Source organism: Schistosoma mansoni, chromosome 3 (genome assembly GCF_000237925.1).
Source record: "Schistosoma mansoni strain Puerto Rico chromosome 3, complete genome".
Classification (NCBI taxonomy): Eukaryota; Metazoa; Platyhelminthes; class Trematoda; order Strigeidida; family Schistosomatidae; genus Schistosoma; species Schistosoma mansoni.
In genome coordinates, this window is record NC_031497.1 from 6,004,182 (window position 1) to 6,022,120 (window position 17,939).

Here is a 17,939-nt window from a genome sequence, read left to right on the forward strand (position 1 = left end):
ACTTCTGAGGGGTTCCATACTAGAACGGAACGGTTATCCAGTGCTTCCAGGTTTTCAATGGTGGTCTAGCTTAGGTTGACTCATGAATTCGACTATTAAAATACTAAATGAACAATCCGTAGAAATTTGAATGAATTTAACGAATTCAGAAACCTTTTTTAGTAGAAATATTACCCAGGAATTCTTGATCCATGGACAAAAATAATTACGTATCCATGACGTGTCCTGATAATTTTCCAATTTATTATTTCTTCACAATAAATATCTATTCTGTAATAATCAGCGTTGAATATTTTAAATGTGCTCAAGTCATTAAAATACAGTTAATTTTCTCTTTAACCCTGAAATCCAGACTCTCTCATTTCAATATAATTGGGTAGTTTAGCAACATGTTTTAACCTGACATCTAATAATCGTTTTCTACAGTGTTACATTTATCTGTCATATGCCTTTACCATCTTCAGGTTATAGTTTATCCTCTATTTATTATTCAAGCGTAATGATTGGTTGTTCAAGTTTATTCATACGTTGACTTCAGTCATTATAATTACTACTTTTTCTAATCAGACACCCTTTTTGTTCATTTTAACTTCTTCATTTTTTTCCTGTAATTGAATTGCAGGCAATAAATAATAATGGAAACAGAAGAATTGGAAAAGGAATTAATTCAATCAATTCGACCTAGTTTAAATGAATTATTACGAATATGGGATTATGTGGGTGAGATATGTCGTCTTTTTAATTTTCCTGTAATTCATTTTTGATTGGCTTTTCTTATCGAATGTTATAAAACAAGAATTCTTTACTTCCTTTGAAATACGTGCGGTCTAAATATGCAACTCTATTCATACATAAAAACTTCATTATGCCAAATGTTCTTTTTTCAGCTTTTGCAATAATATTTCTGCTCATTGATAAGATCGTGTGGTTTGGTTAAGATTCTCATTTCTCCTTGAGAAAAGTAAAGATTAAACTCAATGTAGTTACAATTGATTAATCACTGGGTGGTGATCAATGTAGGGACAAATGCTTTTGAGTATGAAATCTGTAGAGAAATAGGATGTATGCAGAAAAACTACATAATTGTGGGTTAAGCTATTGAGTCAATAACAGGTTAATAACTATTTGTTGTGAGATGTAAAACTGTAGTGGAATTCTTGCTTCAACAGACCTAAAGTGCCATTATCTGCAGTTTCTTTTCAATACTGAAATTCCCAAACGTCTTGACTTAATAATCTTTATATCGAGTATATAGTCAAATTATGGCACAGGTACACATGTTTAACATTTTACTTACTTATTTCTGATATCAAATTAGATAATTAATAAATTACATCAACTGAATTTCACTTTATGAATAATCTCGGTTTTTCTTCTCTGAGTCCACATCGTTCATCTCTTTAAATTATAAAAAATCCTTAGTTAAATCTAATTTTTGATGTTGTCCATTCTCTATCGTTGAACGTTCTTTTTCAGGTTCTGATTTTCCAAAAATAAATTAGGATTTTAACACGTAAAGTATTTTATTCTTCTTTGTTTAATGATTATTGTATGCAGTTGATGATAAACTACCAAATGAAATGATTACTTCAGATAAATATACCAAGACAACAAAGTGTATAAACTTCAAGTCTGAACTGTCATTTTTGTTATTGGCACTCTACTAATATATAATCTTCCCTTTTTGGGAACTTAACTAGCGGTGTAGTGAACGAAGATTGAGGTATGATAAACTGACTTGTTGTTTCATTCAAAATCACACAATACTTTCGTAAAATATGAAAATCATACATTAAATACATCATTTGCACATCTTCCTTGAGTTGTCCATTAAATACTCCGTCATTCTTCCAGTTCTGTTGTTATTCCGATTACTCTGTTTTCCTTCATGTTCTCCTGACTTCAATCTTCTGTTGGTAAGTATTCCGATTCCTGCTACATACTACTAATATCTATCCTCATAAGTAGCGCACACCACAGTAGTGTTCACTTCACATAATCTTATGATTTTTAGTAGATTATTTTATATTGAAGTATATAAAGTGATATGTACACATGGGTTACTGTTATTTCTTGATAATCGATCCCAAGTAAGTAGGTTTTTTAAGCATCGGTATATTTTTGAAGTAAGTCTATGAATATAAGTAGATAAATTTTAATCAATCTCATTCTTACACCCTATCAACCAATAAATGTATTGTGTTCATTCAAATTAATGACATGACATTAAAAACTTCCTTATGGTGATTGAAGATGTTATTCAGTGACTTGTTATGAATGTTTAAACTTACGTTTTATGCTTTTTAGTGCACGTTAAGTAAGAGAACATCTGAAATATTCTCTGTATTGAAAGCTTTAAACTCTTTCATCTTAATCAAATATTCGCTGATATTTTTCTTAAATAGTTTGTATGAATTTGAGGTATATATATATATTTCTTACCAAAATACATTTATGTAATCTATTTGGTAATTGAATCGCTCGATATTTAACCGACTGATTGAAATTTCTAGCCTTGTTTCCAAACAGTTCATGCTAAACAGCTAGTTAGCATCAGAACCTTTTATATACAAACAGTTTGACTCAAAGTTGAGCACATAAACGTGTGCATGGTGAGGGAATCTTATTGATTCACAGTATTCCAGAACATTAAGTTATCTTATATTAAGTGGTTAACTTGCCTCAAGCTTGTATCAGGACTCTTTTGGAGTATACTTCTATTTGATGTTGTGAATACACATATATACATACATATATGTATCTTGTAATAGTGTTTTATTATTATTAGTTATTATTATTAATTAAACAAATCCTCACCCAGGTTATAATAAATTGGAACGCTCACAACGTCTACAACATTTTGTTAAAAAACTTGAAACTGTTCTATGCGAAGTAATTAAAGAAGAAAATTCTGCACGTCTTATAATGGAACAAAAAATTGAATTAAGACGTAGAGAAATCGCTGATATGTGTCAACAATTAGGTTTGGTACCATTCCTACCTGAACGTGGACTTACCTCCAGTGAATTAATGAGAGTAAGTATGTTAATCTTTGTTTTTCATTCTATACTATTTTGTTCCCAAATTTCTTTACCAATAAGAAGGACTTTTCTTACAGTTTAAGTAACATAAATATAAACATTTTAACTGATGTAAGAAGTTGAATTTGAATAATCGATTTGAACTTCAGTCAAAAGCTGGATTCCACTCTTCTTTGGTTAAAAAAAGATTTTAAGTAAATTGAACGGATATTGACCATTGAACACTGTGCTATGAGAATTTCTAGAATAGATAAAAATAATTTTGTAAAAAAAGTATCCCGAATTCTATGCACTGGATTACATATAAAATCTAGTGAAGATATGTGGGAGGAAACACCTTTTACCACAGAATTTTCGATTTTTTAAAGTAGTGTTTCATACCAAAAATAAAATTGATAGATTTCAAAAGTAATTTTTTGTTTCATAAAATTTGGATATGTTGGATTATTTTCCTTCAATAAGGTTATTAACAAATAATACCATAAGGTACGTGACGGGGACAATGACTGCCTTGATGAAATACTCGTTGTTTTTATTTCCTTAACAAAAAAAACAAATAGTTTTCTTGAAAACTTAGCGAAAAACACTTTGTGTTTCAAAGACATACCTACTAGGTTTGCGTTTTAATAACATTATTAATATTCTATGAAGCGTAGGTATATGTCTAGCTGACGAATAGTTGCATTTTAGGTCGAAATACAAGTCAAAATAAGTAAGGCAGTAACTAATTGATAATATTAAATGAGAATCGTTCTATATCATCATGTATTGACTTAAATCATCTGATACCGACTTAATGACCCCGTGTTTGCCCAATGAACTTAAGAAAAATCTTGATTTCTATCTCCTATGGACTGAAGTGGGTTTTTTTGGCAAGGTTCCTTTTCATGGGATTGAGTTACTAACCCTGTGCCCAACTCCCCTTTATCCGGGCTTGGGATCGACAGTAACCTTAGAACTCCAGGCGGAGGTGCAGTTATTTATGATCAACTTTCTATGAGTGATACTCCAGATTCGTTGGCTGGATTCTATCAGCAATAACTTACTGTGGGAGAGAATAAACCAGCTTTCAGATGAAGACGAAATTAGGAAAAGGTGCTGGAGGTGGATAGGACATAGATTGCGGAGACCATCAGATTGCATCACGAAGCAAGCCTTAACCTGGAATCCTCAATACAAAAAGAAAAGAGATTGACCAGCGTATACAGTACGCTAGGAAACGGAAGCAGACATCAATAGAATGAACAGCTCTTGGTAAAAACTGGAAAGAAGAGCCCAAAACAGAAATGGTTAGAGAATCCTGGTGGGCGTTCGATGCTCCACGAGGGGTAACAAATGTATGTAAAGTCAGTGATGAACCGATAAGTGCTTTCATTGCGTAGGACTAAAATGTCTTCTACCACATAGGTAGGTCTTTATTGATCAACAGTTTTTAGTGTTTCTCCAAGTGATATCCATTCGTGATGGGAATTACCTTTGAATTACACAAATGCTCCACAAAATCTAATAATAGCCCTAATATTCTTTATAAATTAATGCTACTTAAATTGGGCTTGACTAAACCTCCACTTATTGTTTGCGTTTAGATGTGATTTTGTCTTTTCTTATTGTTTGTTTGGATGTTGCAGTATTTCAGCTTCTCCATTTGTTTGCCTAGTTAGCTACATACATTATGTACACATATATGGTCGAATACCAACAAGAGTACTCATCATTTATCTTCATCGGTTGACTTTCACTAGTGGTTCTGTTTTAACACATTTTCATCGTTAGAAATCGACAATATTTATTCATTTGTTTATTCGAACAACATAGTTGTTTTATATTTGATGTTGTCAAAATCGATAGTATTTATCATAAGCTAAAGGTCAATTATATATTTATAAATTGTTTATTTACAATTTTTGTTTGTATAATTCTGATTAAATAAGAAAGAAGTGTTGACATTTCTAGTGACATATTTGTTCGCCGTTATCTTGTGTACAAAGCTCCCGTACTTCATCCTTGATTCCCGGCTGGTTTCTCTTCTATCGAAAAAAAAATACTGAAATGAGAATTTCTAAAAAATTCAAATTCACTGCCATTTGGCAACAATTCATTGATGTGTTAGTAGAATACTTTATTCCGTGTCCTAGACAGAAGGTAATACGTCCAGATATATTTTCTATTTATTGAAACATTTTGTGTAATGTATACATTCAACTCACTCACATCGACCTATAGATGTATATTTAAAGTTATTTAACTTCAAAATGTCAGTGAATAAAAATAAACACCAACCCAGTGTTTACACAGGTGACTTAACAGCTATATATATGTATATATATGATTTGGAAATGGCTGTTACCTTGATCTTGTTGTCTGTGTGGTTGATATGAATTCACTAATCAAACCACTTTTTAATTTATTTATATTTGAACGAGCAGTGTCATGAAAGTTGGACACCGAGTGTGCGGAAGCCAATATTATTATTATTTAAACACACATACAAGGAAGCACCAGATACATATGCGCCTCACAAATCTCATTTGATTTGTGTGAGGGCTGTGATACTGCCCAGGTGCCCAGACTGAAGCAGGTGGTTTTCTTAGGGGCCACACCCGGAGCCTTCGACCTGAAGGTCTGATCCACAAGGCAGTGGAGCATCGTGAGGAGATGCAGTCCCATGGTAGCCGGTGACCAACAGTTGGTTCATACTCCATTCGTTCCTTCAGGAAACTGGAGTCCATGTGCACCATCGGTTTGGAACGAAGGTTTTCCAACTCCCCTAGGTGGATCCTCCACATCCACCAATCCGGTTAAAGCGCCGAACATTCGCTTTTCGTTCTCTCAATTTCATAAACAACAGAAGTGCCACGAGAAGGCAGTGAGTAGGACTTCCCTGATAGAGGCTATATACGCGTGGCCATATGAGAGCATTTGGAGAGGGAGAGCGGACTCTCCCCACTCTCGGTCGTACCAGGGCATTTGTGGGGGAATTCACAGTTATAAAATATACCCTTATGGGCCAGGGTAATCTTCCACTGGTTTTCAGGAGAACCAGACTCCACCCAGACTTTCACGCGGCAACCCAAACAGTACAGCTCAATCCCGTTTAACAGGAGAGCCAGACACTGCCCAGGCTTAACCCAAGCAGTAGAGCTCAACCCCGTCCTAGAGGAGAACCAGACACTATATAGGCTTCTACGCTATAATCCGAACAGTACAGCCCAATCCTGTGGCTCAACCACTCAGGTACCAAACACCCTGGTGGACCAATAAGTAATGCGATGGTTCAGTGGATAGGGCGTTCGACTCCCTGTCAAAACTGTAGGATCACATTTCGCCCCACTTACTTCGGTTTGAGCGAATAGGTAGTTTCTTTAGCTCTAACACAGGCTGTTATTTAAAGTAAAGCACCTGGTAAATGAGTTAGTTAAGGTAAAATCTAGAAAATATTATGTATAAAAGTAAATCCGTAAAAACTTCAGCGCTTAATACTAAAAAAACTCCAACATGTTTAATTATGAAATCACTTAAGTTTATCTATTCAACAACTGTTCAAAGTAAGTAAATGTTAAGAAATTTTCCTCATAACAGTCTTAAAACATAAGAATCAATGAAAGTATATACCAGTCTACATTGTTAGTTTTATCTAACATGAAATGTCCTAAATGTGTGTGTATAATCATTTCATATTAGAATTTCACTTGAAAGTTTTCTGATCTCTCTTTTCAGTCTTTAACAAATCAATAAATTACTAAATTGCACACTTGTCATGTCTAATGCCATAGGCTTATTATCTTCATGATTTATCCTAAACATTTCAATATTTCTAATTTAAAAGCTGAAATTACATTCAACATCTGATAGGAAATGATAATAGATTATTCAATAAGAATTCTAGATAAAGACTGGTAATATTGACACTGAAAACAACATTGACCATGATGAATCTACTTAAATTGATTGCAGATAATTAACTGTATAATTAAAGTGATTTATACATTTAAACTACTGTTGATACTGCTTTAAATAAATATCGTTTTAATTATAATTCACATATATACTAATTGTCTGGATCTCTCCATTGATGTTTACATTATTTATTTATTTAAACACATAAATATTGGTACAAGGAAGCACCAGATACATATGCGCCTCACAAATCTCATTTGATTTGTGTGAGGGCTGTGATACTGCCCAGGTGCCCAAACTGAAGCAGGTGGTTTTCTTAGGGGCCACACCCGGAGCCTTTGACCTAAAGGTCTAGTCCACAAGGCAGTGGAGCATTGTAAGGAGATGCAGTCCCATGGTAGCCGGCGACAAACAGTTGGTTCATACGCCATTCGTTCCTTCAGGATCCTGGAGCCCATGTGCACCATTGGTCTGGAATGAGGGTTTTCCAACTCCCCTAGGTGGATCCTCCACATCCACCAATCCGGTTAAAGCGCCGAACATTCGCTTTTCGTTCTCTCAATTTCGTAAACAACAGAAGTGCCACGAGAAGGCAGTGAGTAGGACTTCCCTGACAGAGGCTATATATTCGCGTGGCCGTGTGAGAGCATTTGGAGAGGGAGAGCGGACTCTCCCCACTCTCGGTCGTACCAGGGCATTTGGGGGCATTGATGTTTACAACAGGAATTAGTACTGGATTCGAGTTCCAGAGTGAACATCTAGCTGACGAGTTTCTAATAGGACGAAACACTTGTCTTGGACTTTACTGCTAGCCACCATTCATCTCTGTTTAAATATTGTTTTAGTCATAAAGCATTATTATAATCCTTTTTTTTCTTTTCAACGCAATAAGTCTGATGACTTACAGTAATTAATGGTTTAAAAAGTGTTAACATATGTAATATGCATGTCCATTGCTTAGTTTGAATCATTAAATGAGCTGGAAATAAGGTAGAATAGAAGAAACTTCAGGTTAAGACATTTTTGACATCTCATTTGATTTGTATAGTCAAAAAAAGAAGGCTATTGATCAAACTCTATAGTTTCTGGTTGATATGATTCAAAAATGACCTAGGTGGATGTTGTTATGTTTATTCTTCATTATACTTCAAGTTAAATGAATCCCTCATTAATTTTAATTTCTTCCCTTTTTATTTTGTTTTCATCTCTTTCGTTTTTTATCTGTTCTTTTCGACTAGTCTTCTTATTGCTCCTCACTGTATATTTTCGGTATGGAAAGTTTAACTCACAAAAGTATTGTACAGAGAATTCTGGTGGATACGTTTAGATGGTTGAATTATTATATTTTTACCTTCTCTTATCTGTTAGTTTTTCGTTTAACCTACCAATCGTTGTTGTATGTTTTACTGTCGCGGATTTATCGTTAGTTATTTCTTTATTGCTTCGTTTTTGCATCGCTTATGACTGAGCTGCGTATACATTGCTATTTCTTAATTGTGTTACTACGCGGTCACTTACTAAGATATATTATTGTGTGAGTTTTCATTTATGCGTGAACAGAGTAGAATGGAGAATTAATTTACCTGCTATCTCAATCTTGTGATTGGAAGAGGCCCTCAGACCAATAAGTTTTTAGATTCTCTAGTTATTATTTATGGTTAGTGATTCGTTACTTTAGAGGTTACTGACGTTTTTGAGAATTTAGGCAAATAAGCCAGTAGTCGGGCTGGATAATACAACTGCTGCCATAATAAATAGCCCTATCACAAGTCTCTATATAAATCAAGAATCTGCTCTCTTTGAAGATACAACAAGAATATTTTGAGTTTGACCACTTGAATCGGCATGATATCATGCCCAGTCCTACGTTTTTTTGATTTGTCACCTTTAGGGTTTATGCTCTTTCTCTCTCTCTCTTCCAACCAAATGAATTTTGATTATCGAACCCATTTCGAGATTCTTCGATTAAATTTTCAACAATAAATATTCCCTGTAGTCAATTATACGAATGTATGCAGAATCAATGTCTTCTCGTATCGTATTCCTCTCTCTGTTATAAGGTGTTTATTCGATTTAATTTAGAAGTCTTATGAAGAATGTAATTCATTAGAAAATAATTCTTTTCATAAAATTTATCCCCCACTCTATTTTTTCTGTCATTGTTAGTCATTGGATGAAAAAGCGGAAGAATTGATTCAACAAAAAAGTGCCCGATGTGAACGTTATTGTTGGTTACGATCGAAGATATTACATTTAGATAATTTATTGGGTGGTGACCAACTATCGGATATTACAAAGCATAAACTTGATATAGATTTTCACACTACCTTCCCACCGATTACAAAATTTTTTGGACAATCAAATTGTATTGATCAAAATAACACTGATAAAAATGGTCATTCAAATGAATATGAAAGTTTAGATCCTTCAATAATTTGTAAGTGTATTTTTTATTTCTTTTTCTCCTTATGTTTATTAGTGATTTAATCTTGAACACTTTTAGAATAATAACTAAATTTAAGAAAAATATTCTTTGGATATTGATTTTGTCTGGAAACTACAGAAAATAAAGAAAAACATTGGACAGGTGTATAGTTACAGTTTCGAACATGTCAGTACTGTGTATCATCAACCTCATGAAAGATCGAATCCGGGTCTTTTGAAATCACGCTGCTGTGTATACAACCTTTTTAATTTCTAAAGTTTCTGTTAAATTGGATAGTAGATATTATGAACTTTTGTAGTGCATTTAGCCTCGTTAAAAATTCACCCTGATAACCGTTTATATGGGGATGCCACAGGATTGAATTCAGAGGGCGATAAAAAGATCCGACTACAATATATTAGCTGATCGCTCAGACCACAGAATCAAAAACACATTAAGCGGATTTGGAGCAAAAAGGCCAACGAATCATTCCAGGCAAATATAGAGGCAAAATTATAGTCACATCAAATAAAGGAGTCCCATAATAGGACGAAACGGCCGTCCAGTGCTTCCAGGTTTTCCATGGTGGTCTAGCTTCAATTGACTCATGATTTCAACTATGAAAATAAAGGTACGGCGAATCAAAGTACTGTTTGTTTTTATAATACAAGCACAGATGTATGAGGGAAGTAGAATAATACATCGAGCTATTTTTAAGCGATCAAGATTTGAGTTAGACAAAAACACGAGTAGGCCGTAATATGTGTTTAAATATACATGTTTACGTAAGTACGATAGCGATTCTACTAATACAAAGAAACAAACGAATCGTTACTATGATAGGGCTTGACAGGGATGAACAGTTATCAAAATTAATCGTGAGAGTGTTACTACAATCTAAAATTATGGCATCCTGAAAAGTGAATATAAAGTGCTCTTCTTAAGCGCGAATATGAGATCATAGTATGGTTATTTACTTAATCCATGGACATATGGATCACTGAAATATTCCACTGCTCATCATAGAATTAGTAAACTGTTAACCTGTCTGCCATCTTTTTTGTAAATATGACACGCTTATTTAACGGATAGGTTATAAAGACGCTAACGTATATTTGATCATATGTATACTTTAATTATAACAAATACTCTGGATAAATTATTTGATAAAAAATGTCGAGTTAAGCCACACAATAATAATATACAGTGCAACTCAATTAACTAAATTATGAACGTCCATTAAATGTAGTGTTAGAAACTCACTCACCAACAGAACGTGTGTCATCCATTCTATTTGCTTGTTTATCTATCAATCTATAACCAACTTATCAACTTAATTTGAATAGACTGATGAACTATTAGTCTATATATAGTCTTATCCAAAAATAGACTAAGTTGTTTCTTTTGCATCTTTTTTTAGAATACTTGTCAATTCATAGTTTTGATTCATATTATTATTAGTAAAAGTTTATACTTCTTTGAGGAGAAAAAGTAAACAAACACTATACTATGTAACGGTACTATATCACTTGCCCATTAAGCTTCTAAATTAGCTTACCTGATGATTCGATATAAAGTATAATTGATCAGTAGATGATGGTATTATCCAACACTCTACAGACTAGAATATTGAAGTGTGAATGAGTGGAACACAATGTCTTGCATAATAGTCTGCAACTTTTAAAAAAGAGAAATATCAACACTTTACTATGCTGAAGAATGTTATATCATATTTCTTCTTAGTTTTGTAATACGATTACATCGCTTCTCATTATTTTATTTTTGCCAAAGGATGAAATGCTTCTGAATATTAAATTAAATGTGTTAATCTGTTTTTCATTCAGCTATAGTGCTCACAATTCATTTGCTTAAGTACTGGTTTATATATTTGAATCTAAACCACACTATCTGTGTAGGGCGTCAGTGATACTATCTAGTTATGTAAATCAAAGTGGGTAGTATAAAGTTAGAATCTGCTACTCATTACTTGAAAGTTGAGTACTTTAACCAATAATACACCGTTGGTACTCATTAATTATGATTACTTAGATACCAGTTAGAGTTTATGTTTCAAGTTAATGATAATAATAATAATTATTTAATACCATACACTTGAGTACAGTAAAGAGATCTAAACAACAAATACTCCATCTTGCAAAAGCTATCTCTCTAAAACATTCAAATTGTGAGATTATTCAATACATATTTAAAAAAAAATTTCACAGTCGATATGTTCTACCCTTATTTAATCATTAAAGTTTCCTACCAACTCACCTGTTACAATTATTTTCCCATTCTATTTTTCTATCATTCAAACGGTAAATAACGATGAAAATTTGTTAAAAAATAAATTGTATCTATTTGAGTTTTACAGTGTTTAATATTACAATCTTTTGTAACGCTTTTTATAGTAGTGCATGACTAAATACAGCTAGAATTCATAATTACTCAGTGCAAACAAATCTTAAACAGATAGTTTGATTGTAATATTTACATAATTCGGAAATAGACGGTTGAGCAGGCTATAGAACGTAGAGTATGTCACTTTAAACTTTGACAGGTTCTAAATTGGAACAAAAAGCTGACCAAAAAGTACAATGTTATAGTGAAATAATTACCTCAGAAATTCATTCAGAACTGAGAAAATAAAATAATTCACTGAAGAGATCTTTTTTCAGTCGTTTTATTCTCAAATCTGTGCAATTTTTTTATGAAGGCCTATGGTGTATTAGTATCTAAACATTCTTTTATTGAATGATAAAAACAGTCAGCAATGTTAAAGAAAATATATAGAAAGTTAATGGAATATCACAGAAATTAAACAAAGATCAATCATCTTATCTGACATAACAGGATTCTCATACCAGGATAAGACGGCCATCCAGTACTTCCAGGTTTTAAAAAGTAGTCTAACTTAGATAAGTGCAGGATTTCAATGAAATACAATAATCTCAACGACCCTATACTTTCTAATAAATAGTTGATAAGCTTATTTTGAAATTGTTTTCTGCACAAGTTTATATAACTCAATTTACCAGATTGTTGAATCTTACACTTCTAACTATTAGTCTTTTTCACTATTCCATCCCCTATAAACTGTATCTTTCTCTTAGTGTAGAAATAATAGTTTATGTTGAACTTTGATAGTCTAATGATGAATGTGATTCGATGATTAACATTCGAATATGGGCTGCTAACCAGAAAATCTTAATTTTTATATGAACAATTTTTGAAAGAAACATACTCAGTAAAGGTATTTTCATAAAGACGTGCTTAAAACAAACGCCACGAATTTTCAGTCAGTTCTTAGCCAATCTAAAACAGGCTTTTGTAAATGAACAGTTTATGGAAAAAAATAATATTGAAGTGTTAATAGATTTTACATAATAAATTTAGTAAAGGTTTCCACAGGTAACTCTCCCTGTCATTCTGAAAAAAGATATTATGAACATAGGTTGTTTGTCATCTTGAACCTTCAAAAGGACCAAAATATATATTTAACGGTCTATACATTTTTCATAGTCGTAGTTAAGACTAGAGATTCAGGGTAATGTTTTTCGTCATGAACTGACAGCTAATATGCAGAACGTCTGTGTAACCATATGAAATAATGAATTTCGCTCAAAAATTGAAGAAATAAAATATGATTAATTCGTCCATAAAAGTATAACGCCAATAGGTTAAGATTTGTGTCAGTAATAAATATTTAGGATCCAGTTTCAGGGATAGTTTTAGTTTGTCTATGATCTACAATTTACAGAGAAAGAACTGAGCATTTGACACATTTAACAATATCAGTTTTTCTCTATAATGGCGAGAAATATTTTTTTTGCCATCATTCTAGACGTTTTGAGCAATATACAAAGATATTTCTACTGTTTATTAAACGTGATATTTGAATTTCGCACAGAAAACCAAAAATCACGTTCCCCATCCTGATTATCTAGTCTGTATACTATGCATTTATCACATATGTTTGTGTAATATCATTGTACAAAGGTGTACCTGTTTATTACTTCATATCTTTTAAAGATATCCTTCTGAATTGTTAACTCCCAATTATGTACTTTTTTTTCTATTCTCAGTTATTTGTTTAAGTATTGCTTTCAGTAGTTTCATCACAATAGAATCAATTCTAAATTATAATTGATCAATATGTATGACATTTTGTATCTATTTTTATCTTAATTTCTTTCAATCATTTATGATGACAGACTTTTATACATGTACTTATTGTTATTTTTTTCTAAAAGAGAATATGACACTTAACAATTGAATTTTCGAAACCACATGACGATAATCAGGTTCTTTATTTATAAGTTTTAGCATAATATATGTTCCTACTTCTTTTATTAAACAGTGGTGATTAATTTAATCATCAGTTGACTACTATTTAAGTAAAGTTTGATAGCGTGGCTACAAATGGAACCTAGGATGCACATTGCATCTTTTTTTTACGAGTGAATTAATTGATCAGTGTATTGGAAATAATCATGAATGTATGGTGTCCTGTTGAAATGAATGAATCAACAAACAGTCTATCTCTTTATATATATATATATAACACATATTAGTTCATTTTTATGTCTACAATTGTTAGTGAAAAGCTTGATGAATAAAATCCTGTAGTCTCCTAAATTCATCTATTTACTTTCATTAAACCTTCATCATTGATTAGAAAAAAGACGTTCAGTTCATATTAAATCACTTCACATGAATATTCGTGAAAATTTAAGCGAATAATTTAACAGAATTTGGACGCCGATTATAAAGAAGACATTAAATATAATATGACACATATTTGAAATAATCTTAGTAATTATTTTCCTGACGAATCTTAGACCAGTTTACCGAGTGAAATGTTGGAATTATTTCAACGTCGATCATTGAGGTTGTTTTTACATATTTAACATTGAATTACTATTGGCATTCTTGAATGTATGTGATTGCATTCAAATGTCTATCAATGCTGTTTGTAGCCAGATATTTATCTAAAATGACCTGTGGACACTATCCAAATTTGATTTGATTTATTCTACAGGTGAAAGTTTGTTATTTAAAGTTTAGATGGCCAGTGCGACTGTCCTATTATGAAATTAATGCTACTACGAAGCCCCATTTCACAATGTTATATCGATTGATTGAGTGTTCTGCAACTATTGTATATTTGCCTGTAACAATTGACCGTCCATATGTACATAACTTATCAGAATCCAGGGTTTGGTGCAGTTCATCTAATTAAGGTCAACCGATTCTATCTTGAATCAGTAGTGGTATGATATCCAAAGTAATATTGTTATCTTTTATCTCAAGTCATTCAATTTGGTCGGCAACTTCTGTTGATTATTACTAGGAAATCTTAAAATGGTTGAGTCTGCTATATATGTTTATCATATTATGCAAGGGCTTTTGCTTAATCCTTAACTTCTTAACTTGGACCTTTGATACGTTTACTTAGGATTTCGAATTCACTTACGCCTGTTACTCCTCGTGAAAGAGCATAGACCGCCAACCGGCATTCTCCACCTAACTCTGTCCATGGCAATCTTTTCCAGTTGCTGCCATTCACCCTTTTCATGTCTGCTTAATAATCTCAGCGTAGTGTGTTCTTCGATCTTCCTCTTTTCCATCTCTTTTCACGATTCCATGTAAGCGCCTGCCTCGTGATGCAGTTTAGTGATTTCCGCAATGTATGTCCTATCCACCTGAAGCGTCTTTTACCAATTTCCTCTTCAGCTTGAAGTTGGTTTGTTCTCTACAGCAATAGGCTGTTAATGATGGTATCCGACAAACTTATATTGAGTATCTTGCGTAGAAAACTGTTTCCAGATATTTGTACGTTTTTGATAATGGTTGTGGTTGTTCTTCAGGTTTCAGCCCCCTAAAATAGAACTTTCTTGACGTTTTTAATGAAGTTTCTGACTTTGATGTTGGTTGACAGTTTTTAGTTCCATATGTTCTTCAATTGTAGGAAGATTTCGAATTTGGTGCCATCTTATTCTAAAAGAAATAAGGAGTGTTCATAAACTAGAATGGTTTGTATATGTTGTTCATATCCCGTTGTTTCGTACCTCAGTGTATTATACCGAAGTGTTTAGGGACTATGTATAACAAAAACACGACTGTCAACTTATTCTCCTCACATAATTGTAAAAACCCCATTTAGTGTCAGAAATACAATCGCAATCAATGGTTACGTACTTTATATATTATTGGGTCGAAATCGGTTGCAACAATGTGGATACACCTACTTTATATATTTTTTATGTTCACCATTGATGTTTATCTCACATCCTACACTTTTTCTAGTTGTTCCACAGTTCTTTACTAAGAATACTAGGCTGTACAACTTTTGACTACATTTCTATGTACATGAACACAAATTTCCGAATTCAAGAGCAATTGATTGTTATTCAATAACTATTATGAAAAGTTTTCTCTTCCTATTACTTGTACTTATCTGTTTCATAACATCTTTTTTTTTACGTAAAACACATTGAAATCTAGTGTACAACCCGTCTTTAGTCAGTTTGAAGTATGCATACTTTTTATTGAACACAAGTGCATGATTCCAAAACTCATATGAAATGTTCTTAGAATTTAGCTCATCTCAACAAGACATCCTTTGTTTCCTAAAGAAAGGACTTAATAAAATCTGTAAAATGTCTTGATAGTTTTGTTTAGTCTAGATTCAGTAATTATATATGTATATATAACCATACGTTAATGAATAATTTATTTTCTATTAACCTTATTTAGCGTCTATTCAAACCTTACCAGATCAAACAAATATTGAAAAGCTCACTAAGATTTATGAAGAGCTACAATCAATTTATACACCTTTAGCTAATCAACATGCTGCACTTCGTGAAGATATTGCTCGTGTTGCAGCTGATATTTTTTATCAACCACAATCAGATAAAGAAGCTGAAATTTTAACGATTGTTGGATTAAAACATTTATGCAAAAATGGTAATACAATTTCAACTCCTGGTGTAGTTAGACGAGCTAATGATGGAATAAATTGTATTATGCCTATATCTACACCTAGTGAAAACTCAGAAGTCACTACAAATGGCTTAGATAATAATCATGATACCTATGAACCTGTTGTAAATAAAGAGATACTTAGAGTAAGTAGATATTCTGTATTTGATTAGTATTCTTTAAGAATTGATTTTCAAGTTACATGTTCTCTTATTAAACTTTACATATGGTGAAACTGTTGAATAAGAGATTCTGATGCTGGATATAGAGTACTGTTAAGTAAAAGTAGAGCAGTAGCTTTGGTGTTAAGCTGATAAACTTTTGATTATCAATTCTCAGGTTCACACTCTGTCCAAATTATTTCAATTTGTGCAACCATTTATGTTTATTTATTTATTTAAACACATAAATATTGGTACCACGGGACACCAGATATATATGCACCGCACAAATTTCATTTGATTTGTGTGAAGGCTGTGATACTACCCAGGTGCCCAAACTGAAGCATGTAGTTTTCTTAGAGGGCCACACCCGGAGCCTTTGACCCAAAGATCTGATCCACAAGGCAGTGGAGCATCGTGAGGAGATGCAGTCCCATGGTAGCCGGTGAGCAACGATTGATTCATTCGCCGTTTGTTCCCTCAGGATACTGAAGCCCATGTGCACCATTGGTTTGGAATCAGAGTTTTCCAACTCCTCTAGGTGGACTTTCCATGTCCAACAACTCGGTCAAAGTGCCGGACATTCGCTTTTCGTCCTTTCAATTTTCCGATCTACAGAAGTGCCACGAGAAGGCAGTGAGTAGGACTTCCCTGGCAGAGGCTGTATACACGTGGCCGTGTGAGAGCGTTTCGAGAGAGATTGCGGGCCGTCCCCACTCCCGGCCGCTCCAGGGCATTTGGGGGCTTAGAGTGTGGCTCATACCTAATAACCCAGTGAATGAGGCAATCAACAGATTGTTTACAATTCATGATATGTTGGTCAGAGTATGATTCTTTAATTCTACTTGCCAAACTGATTAAATCATGTTATCTTTTATACATCTGGTTAACACCTACTTTGCAATTTGCTCTATTGTCTATTATAGAAGTAATTTTGTAAATATTATTATAACCTTATTGAGATATCTGACTAGTTCATAAGGTCGATAACTTGAGATAATCATTATTTATAGTTTGTGAAATAAAAAATTAGTCACCTCTTTCATGATTATAATTTATTTTGTTACCTTAGAACTCCTATCTACTTTAGTGTACTCATGTATATTGTATTTATTATCCATGGTTTATAAATGTCATCTATGATTATCAAATAAATTTTTTTAAATTTTCAAATCGTTACCAAAAAAAATCACAAAATATTTTTCACATAAATTTTCATATTGTTAAAATTTAAAAAAAAATTTTCTTTTCTATTTTTAAGTTGTTTATAATAAATAATACACATGTTAATATTAATTATCAGAAGGGGTTTTGTGAAGATTTCAGCATTTTCATAGTTGAAAGCGTGAGTCAATTGAAGCTAGACCACCATGGAAAACCTGGAAGCACTGGACGGCCGTTTCGTCCTATTATGGGACTCCTCAGCAG

At 32.9% G+C, this 17,939-nt stretch overlaps 1 protein-coding gene across 1 annotated transcript in view; it reads left to right on the forward strand.

The window, feature by feature from the left end:
- The window catches only part of Smp_177190 (hypothetical protein), a gene marked incomplete at its 3' end in the record, with an annotated part of 31,908 nt that extends 15,385 nt beyond the window's left edge, over positions 1-16,523 (forward strand). The window contains exons 2-5 of the mRNA XM_018799018.1: positions 623-720; positions 2,822-3,036; positions 9,105-9,375; positions 16,123-16,523. Coding sequence (XP_018650850.1) covers positions 636-720; positions 2,822-3,036; positions 9,105-9,375; positions 16,123-16,523 — 972 coding nt within the window. The 5' untranslated portion in view covers positions 623-635. The remainder of the gene's footprint in view (positions 1-622; positions 721-2,821; positions 3,037-9,104; positions 9,376-16,122) is intronic.
- Positions 16,524-17,939: the final 1,416 nt, after the last annotated feature.